This window comes from Mirounga angustirostris, unplaced genomic scaffold (assembly GCF_029215605.1).
Source record: "Mirounga angustirostris isolate CCGP_5_RB_7025 unplaced genomic scaffold, mMirAng1.0.hap1 SCAF_13, whole genome shotgun sequence".
In the NCBI taxonomy this organism is placed as follows: Eukaryota; Metazoa; Chordata; class Mammalia; order Carnivora; family Phocidae; genus Mirounga; species Mirounga angustirostris.
The window spans coordinates 5960071-5977478 of NW_026991721.1; the positions used below are offsets into that span (position 1 = coordinate 5960071).

At 47.1% G+C, this 17408-nt stretch overlaps 1 protein-coding gene across 6 annotated transcripts in view; it reads right to left on the reverse strand.

Annotated features, from left to right (window-relative positions):
• The window catches only part of RBM14 (RNA binding motif protein 14), a 15908-nt gene extending 5526 nt beyond the window's left edge, over window positions 1-10382 (reverse strand). The window contains exons 1-3 of one of the 6 annotated variants that reach the window (XM_045870170.3): window positions 9927-10379; window positions 3087-4551; window positions 1439-2311 (exon numbers count right to left, since the gene is read on the reverse strand). In XM_045870170.3, coding sequence (XP_045726126.1) covers window positions 2104-2311; window positions 3087-4551; window positions 9927-10263 — 2010 coding nt within the window. In that variant the 5' untranslated portion in view covers window positions 10264-10379 and the 3' untranslated portion in view covers window positions 1439-2103. Of the gene's footprint in view, window positions 1-1438; window positions 2312-3086; window positions 4552-9426; window positions 9818-9926 lie in introns of those variants that run through there. The other 5 variants (XM_064576120.1, XM_054506526.2, XM_064576119.1 and 2 more) reach the window with 5 other exon arrangements.
• Window positions 10383-17408: the final 7026 nt, after the last annotated feature.

The following is a 17408-nucleotide window of genomic DNA, read 5'->3' on the forward strand; positions in this document are numbered from 1 at the left end:
TCACAGCCCTGTAATCAACCAACCCTCTATTTTCCGGAATAATAACCAGAGCTAAGCTTGTTAGCTTGGCCCTCAGATCACCCCACCCTCCCTGCAGAAAAGTAACAAGAAACCTATGAACTCCCCCTCCCAGTCCTGTAAAGAAATGAAAAGGAACAGCAAAGCACCTGGAGGCAAAGCAGTGAGCAGAAAGAGAAGCAAGGAAAAGAGCTATGGCCCCAGTAACCCCCTGAAATTACCCCAGTTAGCATCCACAAGAACTCATGGTTATAAAGATCATATACTTTTGCCCGCTGGGCAGAGGGAAGAAAACATCTGGGGGCAAGCTACTCTGTCACAGGCAAATTCACAAGAAACCAGTGAGAGGCAGAAAAGAACCCACCTGAACTCCACTTGATTGACACACACAAGTCCCCAAAATCGCCTCGCCCCAGCAGGCTCCCAAATTGAATCTCTAAAGCCCCCTTTCCAAAAGGAACATCAATAGGTTCATCCCCAGCCAGTCTTCTTTTATTCACTCGTTATTAGTAAGCCCAAGCCTCCATTTTGTCCCTGGCTGGAACTTTTTTTTTTTGCCAGGCCCTCTCAACAGCCCCTCTCCCCCTCACCCCAGCCCACCCATCCCAGAATAAAAGTATAAAAAGAATCTTCAATTCCTCACTCTAACCCAACATCCCTACTTGGGTTATGCTTGTACCTCACCCCCTTCCCAATCTGTGAGGATACCTTCAACTATAAACCCAGCAAGAACACATCTGGAAACCCTAACAAATGGAGACAGGGTAAGTGAGTCTCAGGGCACCAATGTGGCAGAAGTTGGCAGGACGCAGGAAGGACGCTCCATGGTGATGGTTCAACAGGCGGAATACCAGGTCTATGGCCAGATCCCCCATACCTGCTTCCGATTGTCCCTGCTCCTTTCTCTAACCACAGGGAAGTACCAGACACTGACATCACCCCTACCCCACCACTGGCTCCCTTCTGGGTCCCAGCTCCAGCACTCACTCAAGTCCACCCCCTGGAGGATCCACTAGACTTGTAAGCACCAAAGCAGCCCATTTCCTCACGTTTCACTTGAGAAGCCATACCCCAGAACCACCCTGCTGGAGCACAGGTTGTTTCTGAACTGGAGACAAGTTAGGGGAAAATGGGCAGTAAATTTACTGCATCTTGGTGTGATCAATTCAAGGGCTGAGAAAAGTCCAAGCAACTTGGTCTGGACTCTCCAGTCCTAAAGATGGCAGACTAGCAGGACGATGATGACCTAAATCCCTCTGGGCAGCAGGAAAATCACTAATTCCCACATTCAAACCTCTTTCCTTATCTGCCCTGGGTTCTCCAGCTGCCTTTCCTTTAGCTATCATGTCTTCCTGGATGTCAAACTGGCTCCTCTGAAACTGAGTGCAATCAAGACAATGACAACCAGGTTTCCAAACTGCAAATTGCCCCAAGTTTTATTTGTACTCCATACAAAAGGGAAAAAAAATCAAGGTTTTCTAACACCACCTACTTGGGGAGATGGGGATGTGGGACTGTGCCACTCAGCATCAGCTAGAACATCAGGGGGTCAGTAGGGATTTGGACATATACCAACCAACTGTCCCGACAGGAACTCAGTCTCAACACAGTCTATAGAGGGACAAAGTCAGGGTCCCCTGGACTGCTGGCACAGCTTGGCGCATAGGAAATGGTTAAGCTAACCCTTTCCTGGCCTCCCTCACATCTAAAAAGAAAAAGGCGCCGCCGACCTCAGCTGCAGGTTGCTTCCCCATCCAGACGACCTTAAATATCGCGCAGAAAAATAAAAGGGAGCCAGGAAAAAATAAAAACATAAAAGAAATTCCCATCCTGGGAGATGGGAGGCAGGGGAAAGGGGAAACCGCAGATCTAGAGCCAGTAGCAAGATTTGCTGCTGAGGCGAAGGAACAAAGTAGGTTACTGCCGAACACTCAAAAGGATCATCTCCTGGGGAAGGCCCACAGGGTAGAGGGGATGAAAAACCGCAAACGGGAGAGGTATGGGCCAGTGGTTATAACCTGGGTCTGCACCCTACCCCACCTTTCCTCTCCTTCCCTCCCTGTGGTGCCCCATCCCAGGACGGCCCTACATGCGGCGCTGGTAGCCAGAGTGCATCTGAGCTGCCCGCAGGTAATCATTATAGGAGCCCGAATAGCGTGCGTAATCGGAATGGGCATCGGGCAGGCGACGGTAATCCAGCGAGGACTTTGTCGGCGAGCGGCGGAACGAAAGCTGCGACTCTGATAAACGGCGGTAATCAGAGAGCTCGGCTAAACGCCGGTCGGAACCATACCTAGTCGAGAGAAGAAGACAGTTGGTGAATGAGACAATTGAGGGGAGGGCTCCAGGTGGGCATGGGGGAGATGCCAATGGGGATAGGGAGGGTGTGATCAGATTGGTCTCCAACAAACAAGATTTTGTCAGAAGGCTCATCACCCTATCCAGGGCAAGAAATCAAGCCTGGTTCAACTCAGTGGGAAACCAAGCCCACCACTGAAGCCCTCCCTTCTCAACTGGCCAAGGTGGATTTGGTCTACATTCCCAAACCACAAACAAACTATCCCCCCTGGGCCCTGCACAGAAAGACCTTGGTTGTTTATCAACAGAACGGCGGACAAAAGCAAGGTCCCCAACTTCCCAAGAGTGGACGCACCTCATACACCTTGCCTTCAGCCAGTGAGTGCTGAAGGGACTACTCTTTCAAACCCACCCCACCAAAGCCAGGACAACCACATAACAGGCTTAAGGATCCTTGAGACGGTGGGAAAGGCTGTGGGCCACAATCCTGCAGGCAGTAGCTCCAATGGCACTTGGGCTAGCCTAGACAGGTGACACTTATCCCAGCCTGACTAGCTGGTACCACCCCAGGCTGAGCACTAACGCTCCACCTGAACCCTGGTGACCAGAGAAGTTCACAGACATCAACCCCCTCGGCCTTTGGACATCCCACAGGAATAGAGGAGAGAAGACCAAGGGAGGGGCCAATGGCTCCACTTTCCCTCCCATGCCAACCTCAGCCCCTTGCCCTAAGCCCCAGCTGGGGGCAGAGGCGGGGGGGCATACAGTACCTTTTCGACATGGCGACAGCCTTTTTGTAGGGATCGTCGTAGCTGGCCCGGGGTGGGGAGAGGCGGGTACGCTCATAGGGCGGCGGGGTGCTGTTGGCGTTGGCAACGGCCCCCTGGGACATGGACAGGTAGGCTGCAGACGGCTGACCTGCCCCATCGTAGGCATTGCCCGGCTGGCCACGGTAGGAGGCAGCAGCCTGGGGATGCTGCTGGGCAGCATAGGAAGCAGCCAATGAGGCTGACGACTGAGTGCGGTACGGAGCTGCCAGGGTGGCAGAAGGCTGGGCCCCGTAGGCAGCTGCAGCACCATAGGAGCCAGTGGCCGCAGCAGCTGACTGAGCCCCATAGGAGCCGGACAGGCCCATTGATGCTTGAGCCCCATAACTATTCAGCTGGGTCTGAACAACCGGCTGGGCCCCATAGGAGCCAGCCATTGGGGTAGTGGCTTGTGCAGCGTAGGCGGCTGGTTGGCTGGCATAGGCAGCAGCTGTAGCTGGCTGTGCCACATAGGCAGCCGGCTGGGAAGAGTAGGAAGCAGCCTGTTGTGCAGCATACGGGGCGGACTGGGCATTGTAAGAGGCCGAGGGCTGGGCATTGTAAGAAGCTGCCTGGGCCCCATAAGCTAGTGAGGAGGCTGCAGACTGGGCCCCATAGGAGGCTGCCTGGGCCCCATACGAGCCTAGGGAGGAAGCTGCTCCCTGGGTGTTGTAGGAGGAGGCAGCCGCGCGAACCCCATAGGAAGAGGCAGCCTGCGCGCCGTAAGACGATGGCTGGTTACCATAGGAGGCAAGGGAGGAACCCTGAGCCCCATAGGAGTTGAGCGAGGAAGCCGCAGCTGGCTGACCCCCGTAGGAGGAGAGGGCCGAGGCCGAGGGCTGGGCTCCACCATATGGGCCAAGCGAGGAAGCTGCGGCAGACTGGGAGCTAGGGCTAGCCAGCTGGCCCCTATATGGGGCCCCAAGGGAGACAGAGGGCTGAGCGCGGTAAGAGGCTGCCTGGGCGGTCATGGGCTGAGTCCGATAGCCGACACCCAAAGAGGCAGAAGGCTGGGCCCTGTAGGCAGCTCCCAGCGACACTGAGGGCTGGGCCCGGTAGGTGGCTGGCTGGGCCGTCAGAGGAGCCACATAGGAGGCTCGGGGAGGTGAACGGCGCAGGGGGCTGCGGTCGCGACCAAAGAAGGGTGGTGTGGGCTGACGGGCTTGCCCATCAAAGCCACCAGTGCTGTTGCCAAAAGCCTGCTGGTAGTCGAAGGTGGCAGAGAAGCCACCAGTTCCAGGGAATGCCGTATCCCCAGCCCCTGGTTTCTTGGTCTTGTCCCCAGACTGGATAGCCAGGCCGGGCCCCTTCTTCTGACCCTTGGTTGAGAGTTCCACGTTGATGCGCTTGCCCTTCACTTCTTTGCCGTTGAGCTGCGCGATGGCGGCTTTGGCATCTGCTTCCTTCTCCATGTGAACAAACGCGTAGTCTGATAAAGCAGCAGACAGAGGGTTAGCAATTAGGGGGGCAGGGCATGCTACCTGATGGGTCCCAAACTGGACACACAACAGCACCCAGCTGTTGCCAGCTACCTCCAGGCCTCCAAACCCTCCTCTCCAGGAGTATGTCATAAAACATGGCTCCCACATAACAAAGCTTCCAGACTGTCCCAAGCAGTCACCTTTCCCTATGGCCTTCTCCCCATTCTTCCCTTTCCCCCTGCTACCTTTCTGGCGAGAGAAGAAAGAACAAAGATGAACTAACACAGGAGAAAAATCTTTCCAGCTCCTCTAAGTGTAAACCACCAGCCAAAACACAGAAAGGGTTCCTGGATCACTCAATTATTTAGTGTTCTCTAATCCAAGTCACCAAACACTACTGCTCACCTTTGAAGCTTAACTCTGAAACACTAGAAATGACCACTATGTCTTAGCATGACCCATGTCTCAGCCCAGGGTCCAGTTAAAGCGGGAGAGCTAGACTGCAACACACAGTTCATTAAATTCCTCCAATGTGATCTCCCCTTTTCTCAGAGTACTTCCGTTTTCAAAGTATTTCCATGCACAGGCCTTCATTTGGGCCTCACAACAATCCTGTGAGGCAAGCAGAGCAAAGGATCATTATCTCCATTTTATAGGTGGGCAAACATGCTCAGAGAATTTATATGGCTTGCCCTAAATCAAAATCAGAGCCAGGAACAGAATCTCAGTTCTTCCGTGCCCCTTCACTATACCAGTCTATCCCTGAGAAGTCAATGTGTAAGGTAGGACCATGTAACATGACTAGAAATTTTAAACTTAGAACAGGAAAAGCTGGAACCCATTTAAGCCAATGAGGTGTGGGAATGGAAACCAAGCCTCCTGGCTGAGTTCAGGCTCAAGCCCCCTCCCCCAGGCTCATATCCTCTACTTGTTCCTCTTCAAAGGACAGAAATATACCTTACCCCTTGCACGCCTGTTCACAGAGCGATTGTTTACAGGAAAGAGCTGGTTTCCTAGCTTCAAGGTGAGAAGCTGCAACTACTGCAGCTTGCAGTCTCTGCTAAGCAGGTTACCCTTGAGGTCCTCATTCAGGATCTGAATGAGCTGTGGTGGGATACAGACTTAAGACAAGACGCTGATCTCAATGTCCTACTCATCTACCACACAGAAGGAGGCTATATTAGATTAGAAGGGGGAGGAGTGGGAAGAAATTCTTATTCGTGTCCAAACTCACAAACCACAATGGTGCAAGCAGGGTATGAAAAACAATGACAAGATCATGCTCATGGGAAATAAGGTCATGCACTTAAACCCATCTGAATCTGTGGCTACTTAGTACCAAGTACCAGGACCCCATCTCTCTCACATCAGTTTAGGAAATGAAGAACTACCTGAATGAAATCACTAAAATTCCATTCTTGAAGATAAGAAATCCTTTTAAATAGCCTTGAAATAAGTATCCTCTAATTTCTAGAAATTTTCATACCGGGATGCCCCCTCTAGCTGTTCTGAGAGAGCAAGTCATTTTTCTCAATGTGAGGCAATGCCACCAACCTGCGTCTCTTACACATGAAAATAAAAATATAATCAATAAGTCAGAAGTACGGTATAGCACAAGGAATCCTGAGTTAGGCACTTAAAAGCCTCAGTTATAGATCCTGATATCACTGACTTGCCAAATCTGTCCTACCCACCTCAGAGTTAGGAGATTCAAATAAGAAAATAAAAGTGCCTTGCAAAATATAAATAGCTATATAATGATAAAGAATTATGATGATTATTTAAGCCTGATTATGATGATTATTTAACCATAGGCTTCTCTCCCTACAGAATATTATCCTTCATTTGTAATAACAAAAAACAAGAGCTACCATACCGTTTGTATATGCAAACTTAGAACTGCCAGACATGACAAAAAAAAACAAAATGAACCATCACAACTCTCAGTCCTCACACCCCCATGGTCAGAACCTGATTTCTTATCTACCAATTAAGGCAAAAGTGTTCCTTTTGGTTTAGCCACAGGGTACTAGAACTCTCCTATGGTCTCTCACCTCCACTCTGGGTAAAGGTAGCTAAAAATAGATACTGGTGGTCAGAGATCTCCTTAAAAGCAGAGGCTGGGCTGACCCTCCAGAGAATGCAATGGCAAACAGAAAATGGGAGCTTGTAGGCAGATTAAGGTAAATGGAAAAAAATCTCCAGGCACTATGAGAGAATATTAATGAATGGTATTATAGTCCTGGCTAACCTACCCACAGATTCCTGAGACTGTAACAAGCTAGGGAAAAACACCCAAAAACAAAAACTTCAAACAGTTTACAAGAGCAACAGGACATCCCACTGTCTACTCCCTATTTAGCTGGGTTTTGTTAAGAAACAGACCAAGTTGAAATTTGAAAACTCAGATTTCACATGTAAAATTCAATTGACCACCCAGATGAGTTATATCACTGCTTTTTATCACTGGTTTTTAAAAAAGCCATCAGACAGAATTATAACCAATTTACATCAAAAAGTTCCTAAGCCAGACGTTATAAAGAGAAGTGGGACTTGGGTTGTCCAGCTGATTCAATCACATCAGGGCTAACCCTATCACAGTCAGTAGCCAAACCAAGACCTAGCCCTATCAAAAATGCCCAGGAACCCACTTAATCCTAGGACGATGAAAAACCAGAAATCTAGAGAACTCCAACTGCCTGAAGAGCTAGTTCAGTGGCTAGTAACCACTGAAAGAAATCCACTGCATTTAAAGGCACTAGCAAACAATGTTTTACACAGATCACCTATTGATCTGGTGGCATCACAATTCCTCTAGCATCAAAGTTAAGAGAATCCAGAAAAATGAATTTTCCTATCTGAGAAGAGTAGAAATCTCTTAACTTTAAACTACAGATTTGTGTACAGGAGGGTAAAATGGCCACCTACAAAAAAAAAAAAAGAGAGGAAACCGTTTCCTCTTCTGCCTTTCAGACCTCCCCTGAAGCCTAAATGGTTCCTAAAGCTGTCAGCAACTTACATACTTCATCTTTGAACACCCAACAGAATGTAACCCATGGACAGTAGTTACAATCCACTGTTGCTATGGAGATTTTTGCTCTATAAATCAAATCATATCTAAGCTTCAGGGGTAACCAAGCAACTGTTTTTCCTCTGTGAAATAAAACAGAACTGATGGTCCTGTGCAACCCCAAGCTTCTGTGCTTTTCAAAGACCTCACAGCCCAACACCAGAAGACTCGATCATCGAATGCCCATTCCCAACCCAAGAAATTAGTTTTTATAAAGCCAGAACCAGTCTCTTCTGCTACATTCCCAACTTAAAAACTTCACTTTCTTTTACCCGAGAGAGACAGAAAAGCCTCAGTGGAGAATATGATAGTCAAATCTTTCCCAGAGCCTCTTACAGCAAAGTGTATCAGGACCTCTGTTATGTACCACGGTAACTATAAATAACAGCTAACCACCACTCCCTGATGCAGTTAACACATTTCTCCTAACTCAATGTTTACAAAAGGATAAAACAGACAAAACTTTCACTTTCTCACTAAGAGTGAGCCAGGAGTTCTATAAACCACATGCAGTGATCCACTTCACCCTCCCCACCACTGTCACTTGGTCTCAGTCCAGAGCGTATCCAGGCAAATTTTTGGTTTCTCTACCACCTGAAAGCAAGCTTCTTGACCAATGAGTTCCATGGAGACTGTCCCCTCAGATGCTAGTTTCTAGATTCCCAATCTAGTAGTCATCTTGCCTGAGAAGCAAAAAAGAAACTTGGTAGATCAATTAAACACAAAACTCTCATAATGAGTCATGTACCCCCATCCATTTCCTGGCCAGATGCCCTTCCTACTCTAACTTTAAACAAAAGCAAAAATCAGTGCACCATACAGCCTGCCTTAGAGCACCCAGTAGGAAAGCCTGATTCCGGACATTCGCAGACTTGCATAACCTGAGTTGAGGGAAATAGAATGTGGCATTAATGCAGAGCAAGGAACTGCTCCCAGCAGTGGAGACTATGACCCTTTACATTCTCCGAGTTATAAAAAGGACAAAGAATGGCCCAAAAGATAAGCCTTTCCAGGAGAGCAAATGAAGTGTCTTGGTGGAAATAAGGACCTGCACTCATTTATTTCCTATCCCCAAAACTTTTCACACAGGGTAAGGGAAGGTATGAATCCAACACTAGGAGCAGGGCATCAGATGCTCCCCCAGGTTGCATGCTTCAAGATGGCAAAGCAAAGTTAACTCTGATCTGTTCCCAGAGGAAAAGAAACTGGCCACAACCACAAGGGCTATCCCACCAAACCTTGCCAACATAAAAGAAAAAGAACTTACAGGATAGAAACCTAGACTACAAAAGTCAACTGGGTCCCAAAAAGGAAGTCGGGCCTAAATTACAGTGATACATTTTTCTCGAAGGCAAACTAGGGATCTATCCTAAGGATTAGACTACTCCAGCAAAGACGAACAGCAAGTAAATCTGTTTTGCCAATGTTTAACGAAGACCTCTCACGCACCCCTCTCCATGTCCCCCTCAGCCACAGAGTATGCCCCCTCGCAAAATCACCGAACACTGCCCTGAGGGCATGGGCTGGCAAGTAGAAGCTAAGGAAGAGGCCTTGATAAAACAGGCCTCCTTCCACATTCAAAAGGTCCGGGTTTCCAGTTTATAGATGTAAAATCGAGCCCAAAGAAAAAAACCCAAGTTTGAGGGACTTGGAAAACAGCGTTGCCACGCCTAACCCACCTAACAATATTCAAAGGCCAAAGTGATTCGGAAGGGGCCCCTTCTGTACCCACGAGTAACTACACCCATGAGTAGACCCATGCCACACAAAGCTGTAAGATCCCAGCCCGAGAAACGTCCAAGGGCCCCGTTACCTTCCGCTCGGGAGCATTCATCGGGAGGGAACACGAGGGTGGCCTTGGGGCGTCAGCCCCCACCTTTTCCCTCTTCCCTTGCTCTCTGACCGACGTCTGGAGAGAAAGTGGGGAAGTGGCGAAATCTTCCCCGCTCCATGATCCGGCTTGTGCCCGTCACTTCCCAATTTCCGCTCGGTGCCAGGCCCAGGAGACCAGTGGAAGGCGCGCCCCCGGTACACTCGCAAGTCTCTCAGGCGCGTCCCCGGCCCCGTAGCTCGGCTCACATTGGCCGCCGAACCCACCCAGAGCCGCTTCCTCCCATCTGGAGAATGGTGCTTGGACCGCAGGGGAGGAGGGTGGCTCTACCCAACGCTCCCCCAACACCTCAGGCCTCGCTCCCGCGGACTTCCCCACCCTCCCCAACCGCGCCGTGACCGACCCCCGGGAAAGGGGCGTGGCTAACAAGCAGAGTGCCCAGAGCGCGCCCGCGCCCCCGCCCCCGCGCGCCCCCGCGTTACCTTTCACCACGTCACACTCGATGACGCGTCCGCGGCGCTCGAAGAGGCTGCGCAATTCCTGGCTCGTGCACGCAGCCGACACATTGCCCACGAAAATCTTCCAAGTGTTAAGAGGCCGTGGGCGCGACATCTCCACCACGAGCGCGCGCCCCGGCCGCAGCTCGTGGCCGTGCAGGGCCTCGATGGCGCGCAGCGCGCCTGCGTTCTCGCGCATGTGCACGAAGGCGAACTGTTTCATGACGGCGCAGCTCATGACCGTGCCGTAGGGCGCGAAGAGGGCTGCTAGCTCCTCTGGCGTTGTATCCGCCCCATCGACGTTTCCCACGAATATCTTCATTTTGCCGCCGCAGCCGCCTTCCCGGAGAGCCGGGACCTCTCCTCCAGCGACAGGCGAGACGTCCGACCGGCCGGCAGTCCTCCCCAGGAATGGCTGGCGACGGAGAACCCCGCCGCGCAGGCGCTCTGACCTAGCCAATCGGGGCCGACACCCCGCGCGTCCTACATCCAATCAGAGAGGCTGAAAGAAGATGCGCTCAGGCGCAGCCAATCCCAGAGGGTCTGGAGCCCGCTCGTTGGCGGAGGGGGCGGGAAAGGGACGACGGCGCGCGACCAACCGCCACTGCCGGGGGGAGGGGGAAAGGAAGGGTTGGAGAAGGGGGAACGCGCGCGGGGAGCGTCGGCGGCGGAGAGGCCTAGTCGGTGAGACGGGGCCTCTAGCCCGGGTGGGGCCGGGATCGGCGGGCCAAAGGAAAAACTTTGTTCAGTCGGAAGTCAGAGCTCCTCCCATTCTGGCAACCGAGGCCAAACCAGGAGGTGGCAGCGAGCGTGTCTACGAGAGGGTCAGGCCTGGCGGAAGAAATCAGGACAGCCGCCTTCCGTCAGCGAACTGCCGCCTCCAGGACTGTGCTGGGCTGTCTGAGGGGCCTGAGAGGCATCTGCCCCGGAGAGCCCTCGTGCTGTTAATTCATTCTTTGGAAACACATTCCCTGATGTTGCTGAAGTCGTGGCAGAAGGTGGAGACTGAAAAGCGGAGTTTCGTCTCTGCCTTTATGGAATTTCCAAAAGAGGAATAATGAGATGTATCTCTCTTGTGTGCGTTTGAAGTTTTCCACAATAAAAAGTTTAATGAAACAATATTAGGTCAGAACAGTCCCCGAGGGAACAAAAGTTGAGCCTTAAAAAAAAAAAAAATCAAAACCAATAGATGTATGTAAATAAAAATATTTTGCATGGCAGAAGACATCAAAAACATAAATACATGTGACAAACTCAGGAAAATATCTACCTACATGTTCATTCTACTAATTCTACTGAGCACCTACCAAACAGTGAGCACCAAGGATATAGCAGTGACAAAAATCCTGACCTTGGAGTTTATACTATGGTGGAGAGAAATAGATAATAAACAAGTAAAACATACGGACTGTTAGACGGTATTAGGGGCGCCTGGGTGGATCATTCGGATGGGCGACCCACTCTTGATTTCAGCTCAGGTCTTGATCTCACGGTTGTGAGTTCCAGCTCAGCGTTGAGCTCTGTGCTGGGTGTGGAGCCTACTTTAAAAAAGCAAAAAGTGGGCGCCTGGGTGGCTCAGTCGTTAAGCGTCTGCCTTCGGCTCAGGTCATGATCCCGGAGTCCCGGGATTGAGTCCCACATCGGGCTCCCTGCTCTGCGGGAAGCCTGCTTCTCCCTCTCCCACTCCCCCTGCTTGTGTTCCCTCTCTGCTTCTCCCTCTCCCACTCCCCCTGCTTATGTTCCTGCTCTTGCTGTCTCTCTCTGTCAAATAAATAAAATCTGTAAAAAAAATAAAATTAAAAAAAATAAAATAAAATAAAAATAAAAAAGCAAAAAGTGGAAAAAAAAAAAAAAAAGATGGTGCTAAAGATTTGAAAGACAGAGCAAGCCATCCGAAGGGGAATCATTCCAGCCAGAAAGTACAAGTCAAAAAGTCCTGGGGCAAGACTATGTCTGCCTGTTCAAGGAATAGCAAAGTGCCAGTATGGCTGGAGACTAACGGAGTAAATAATAGAGCATGAGGATGTAAGGGGAGGTTGTAGCCAGTAAAATGACTGGTTTTCATTTCTTTTTTTTAAGTGTTTATTTTATTCAACAATTCTATACCTCACCAGGTATGCATCACAAGTGCACTCCTAAATTCCCATCACCTATTTAACCAATCCCCCACCCACCTCTCCTCTGGGTAACCACCAGTTTGTTCCCTATAGTTAAGAGTTTGTTTCTTGGGGGGCCTGGGTGGCTCAATTAAGCGTCCAACTCAATTTCAGCTCAGGTCATGATCTCAGGGTTGTGAGGTGGAGCCCCACATCAGGCTCAACACTAGGCGTGGAGCCTGCTTAAGATTCTGCCCCTCCCCACCTCCCTCTCTTTCTCCCTCTAAAAAAAAAGAGAGAGAGACAGAGTGTTTCTTGGTTTGTCTCTCTCTTTTTTCCCTTTGCTCCTTTGTTTTTTTCTTAAATTCAACATATGAGTAAAATCATATGGTATTTGTCTTCCTCGGACTGGCTTATTTTTCTTAGCATTATACTCTCTAGATCCACCTATGTTGTTGCAAATGGCAAGATTTCATTCTGAATAATATTCCATTTTATATATATATATGCTACAAATATATATATGCTATTATATATATATATGCTATAATAGCAAAGTGCCAGTATGGCTGGATGGATAGATGATAGATGATAGATAGATAGATCTATATATCTCACAGCTTCTTTATCCCTCATCAATCGATGGACACTCGGGCTGCTTCCATCATCTTGGCTAATGTAAATAATGCTGCTATAAACATAAGGGTGCATGTATCCCTTTGAATTAGTGTTTTGTATTCCTTGGGTAAATACCCAGTAGTGCAATTGCTGGATCATAGGTTAGTTCTATTTTTAACTCTTTTTTTTTTTTAAGATTTTATTTATTTATTTGACAGAGACACAGCGAGAGAGGGAACATAAGCAGGGGGAGTGGGAGCCCGATACGGGGCTCGATCCCAGGACCCTGGGATCATGACCTGAGCTGAAGGCAGACGCTTAAGACTGAGCCACCCAGGCGCCCCACTGCCCATTATTTAATTAGGTGTTTTTTGGGTGTTGAGTTGTGTAAGTTGCTATATAACTCATACAACTTAAAAGTTGTAGAAGTTAGGGCGCCTGAGTGGCTCAGTTGGTTAAGCGACTGCCTTCGGCTCAGGTCATGATCCTGGAGTCCCGGGATCGAGTCCCACATCGGGCTCCCTGCTCAGCGGGGAGTCTGCTTCTCCCTCTGACCCTCCTCCCTCTCATGCTCTCTGTCTCTCATTCTCTCTGTCTCAAATAAATAAATAAAATCTTAAAAAAAAAAAAAAGTAGAAGTTACACAATTATAACATTGTAACTTATACAATTATAACTTATACAACTTATAAGTTGCTCATTGTCATCTTTGACTCCTCTTTCAGATATGTCATTTGCAAATATCTTCTCCCATTCCATAGGTTGCCTTTTAGTTTTGTTGATTGTTTCCTTTGCTGTGCAGAAGCTTTTTATTTTGATGTAGTCCCAATAGTTTATTTTTGCTTTTGTACCCCTTGCCTCAGGAGACCTATCTACTAAAAAGTTGCTCTGGCTGATGTCAGGGAAGCTACTGCCTGTGCTCTCTTCTAGGATTTTTATGGCTTCACATCTCACTTTGAGATCTTTAATACATTTTGAATGTATTGTTGTATATGGTATAAGAAAGTGGTCCAGTTTTCCCAATACCATTTGTTGAAGAGACTTTTTCCCATTGGGTATTCTTCCCTGCTTTGTCAAAGATTAATTCACTATATAATTGTGGGTTTATTTCTGGATTTTCTATTCCTGGATTGCAAGAGTGGTTCACTATTCACAAATTAATGTGATACATCACATCAATAAGAGAAAGGGTAAGAACCATACGATCACTTCAATAGACACAGAAAAAGTATTTAACAAAGTACAACATCCATTCATGATAAAAACCCTGGGTTTTACTTCTAAGTGAGGCTGGAAGTCTGTGGAGGGCAGAGGGCAGGGGGGTTCATCTGATATGGCTTATCTTCCATAGTTTTATAAATATCTTTTTTGGCTGCTGTTGAAATGAGCGAAAAGCTGAAAACAGTTGTTTGTTCAGAACACTATTGCTAGAATCCAAGAGAAAGATGATAGTGACATGGATCAGGGTGGCTCCAGTAGAATTCAGAGGAAGTGGTCAGATTTGGATGTAGTTGGGACAGTAGAGCTAACAATATGCACCTGGATGTGAGTTGTGAGAGAAAGAGGAGTCAAAGATGACAATGAGCAACTTGGGAGCATAGAATTGTCATTTACTGAGATGGGGGACATTGTGGGAGAAACAGATTTTCTGTGAAAGACCAGAAATTCAGTTTGAGACATGGTAAGTTTGAGATGCCTCTAAGTCACCCAAGTGGAGATGCAATGAGCAATTAGGTATGTGTGTGGAGTTCAAGGCAGAGGTCTGAGCTGAATATATAAATTTGGGAGTCTAAAGAGTTAATATCTGTACTGTACAAAGAACTCCTACAAATTGATAAGAAAAAAAAGAGATAAATGGACCAAGGATATAAACTGGCCATTTTATAGGATAGGAAGTGCAAGTGGCTAATAAGAAACTTCATTGGTAGCCAAGGAAATGCAGTTTCCTAAGAAAATGAGAACATTTTTCACCCTCGAATTTGAAAAAAATGGAAAAAAAAAAGATTTATATCTATTGCTGGTAAGGGTGTGAGAAAAGTACATGCATATTGCTGATGATAGTGTAAACTCTACATCCTTCTTGGGAACTTTTCTGGCAATATCAAAACTTTCAATGTGGTAATTCTTGAATATTTTTTTTTATTTATTTACTAGAGAGTGAGAGCAAGAGAGATCACAGAGGGAGAGGGAGAAGCAGACTCGCCACTGAGCAAGGAGCCCAATGTGGGGCTCGATCCCAGGACCTGGAGATCATGACCTGAGACAAAGGCAGACGCTTAACCGACTGAGCTACCCAGGCGCCCCAGTCAATGTGGTGATTCTTTAACATAGTAATCCTGCTTTGGAAATCTAGTCTACAAAAAAATTCATCAATAAGAATATTGGTATAAATTTATTGTAGCATTGTTTGTAGTAGCAAACAATGGAAGCAACCTGAATGTCTGTAAATAAGGGAATAAGGTATTGCCTTAAGATAGAATATTATGGGGATGCCTGGCTGGCTCAGTCAGTAGAGCATGCAACTCTTGATCTCGGGGTTGTGGGTTTGAGCCCTGTGTTGGGTGTAGAGATTACTTAAAAATAAAACCTTAAAAAAAGATGGAATATTATGTTACTACTAAAAGTAGTTCAGAGTTTATTGACAAGGAAGGATGACCATAATTTAAGGGAGAAAAATACAATGTAATTGTATAATGTTACATCTTTCTAAGCTATAGGGGGGAAAATCCTCCCTGTAGGTGCATATGTTTTTTCAGCAGAGAAATAACATTGGTTATGGATGAAATGGGTTTAATATTTTTTACACTTTTCTGTATCATTAGACTTTTAATTCTTCTTCTTTAAAACTTCTAATTCTTTTACAATTAAAAAAGTACCATTTTGATACCACTCTGGTATCTTTGCAAATCCTAACTGCTGGCAGTATTCCCAGCCTGGGTATCGGCAGGCCTCTGGCCACCCAAACAAGCACAGCCATTTTAAGGGTATTGTGGGGCAGTTCTATGTTTGTTCCTATAATGCTGGTAGGGTGTAGAGTCAGAATACTGTGAAACAGAAATATAATGTAAAACCCATATGTGCTTTTAATTTTTCTGCTATCCACTTTCAAAAGAAAAAGAAAAAGCAAAATTAATTTTAACAATATATTTTAATCTAATATATCCAAAAAAACTATCATCATGTAATCAATATATAAAAATTATTAATATTTTACATCCTTCTCCTTGTACTAAGTCTGAAATTCATTGTGTTTTGTACACCAACTGCACTTACATCTCAGTTTGGATTAGCTACATTTCAAGTATTGAGTAGCCACATGTGGCTGCTGTTATTAGCTGCTACAGGTTGAGCCTTCCTCCTGAAATGGCCTTCAGATCCTGAAGGGACATCCTTCGGAGAAGCAGAACTTCAACATTGGTGATGTATCTGGGATTTTTTAAAAATAGCCCACCATCAAGCTGGTGGTGATAACTGGAGCTAATTCGATATTCTTTCCATTATGCCAGGTCAAAGAGTTAGATCCTCATTCAAATCACAATTTGCCTTGTGAAAACTTGAGCAAGATTCTTCACATCTATGAGGATCACCTCCTTGCAAAATAACTGGCCTTCCTACAAGGATTTTTGTGTTTTGTTTTCTCTTTATTTCATTCATTCACTCATTCATTCAGTAGGCTCCACACCCAGCACGGAGCCCATACTGGGGCTTGAACTCACTACACTGAGATTAAGACCTGAGCTGAGGGCGCCTGGGTGGCTCAGTCGTTAAGCGTCTGCCTTCAGCTCAGGTCATGATCCCAGGAGCCCCGCATCGGGCTCCCTGCTCCTCGGGAACCCTGGTTCTCCCTCTCCCATTCCCCCTGCTTGTATTCCCTCTCTTGCCTCTCTTGCTGTGTCTCTCTCTGTCAAATAAATAAATAAAATCTTTAAAAAAAAAAAAAAAAAGACCTGAGCTGAGATCAAGACTCAGACACTTAACCAACTGAGCCACTCGGGTGCCCCTTGTTTTCTCTTTAAACAAGTTTTGTGTGTGCCGTAAAAATATACATGACCTCAAATCTACCATTATAACTATTTTTTAAATATCTTATTTATTTATTTGACAGAGAGAGAAAGCACAAGCAGGGGAAGTGGCAGAGGGAGAGGGAGAAGCAGGCTCCCCACCCAAGCAGGGAGCCCAACATGGGGCTTGATCCCAGGACCCCTGGGATCATGACCTGAGCTGAAGGCAGATGCTTAACTAACTGAGTCACCCAGGTGCCCCCCATTATAACTACTTTTAAGGACAGAGTTCGGTGGCATAAAGTACATTCATTCACATCATTGCGGAACCACTGCCACACTCTATATCCAGAACTTTTTCATCTTTTCCAAGTGAAAATCTGTACCCATTATACTCTAATTCCCCATTCCCTTCTCCCCTCAGCCCCCAGCAACCACCATTCTCCTTCTGCCTGTATGAATGTGACTACCCTAAGTTCCTCATATAAGTGAAATCATACAAATATGTGTCCTTTTGTGACTGGCTTACTTCACTTAGCATAATGTCTTAAGATTCATCCATGCTATACCATATGTCAGAACCTCCTTCCTTTTTATTTTTTTTAATTTTTTTTAAAGATTTTATTTATTTGTCAGAGAGGTTGAGAGAGAGAGAGAGCAAAAGCACGGGGGAGTGGCAGGCAGAGGAAGGAGCAGGGAGTCCGATGTGGGACTCGATCCCAGGACCTTGGGATCATGACCTGAGCTGAAGG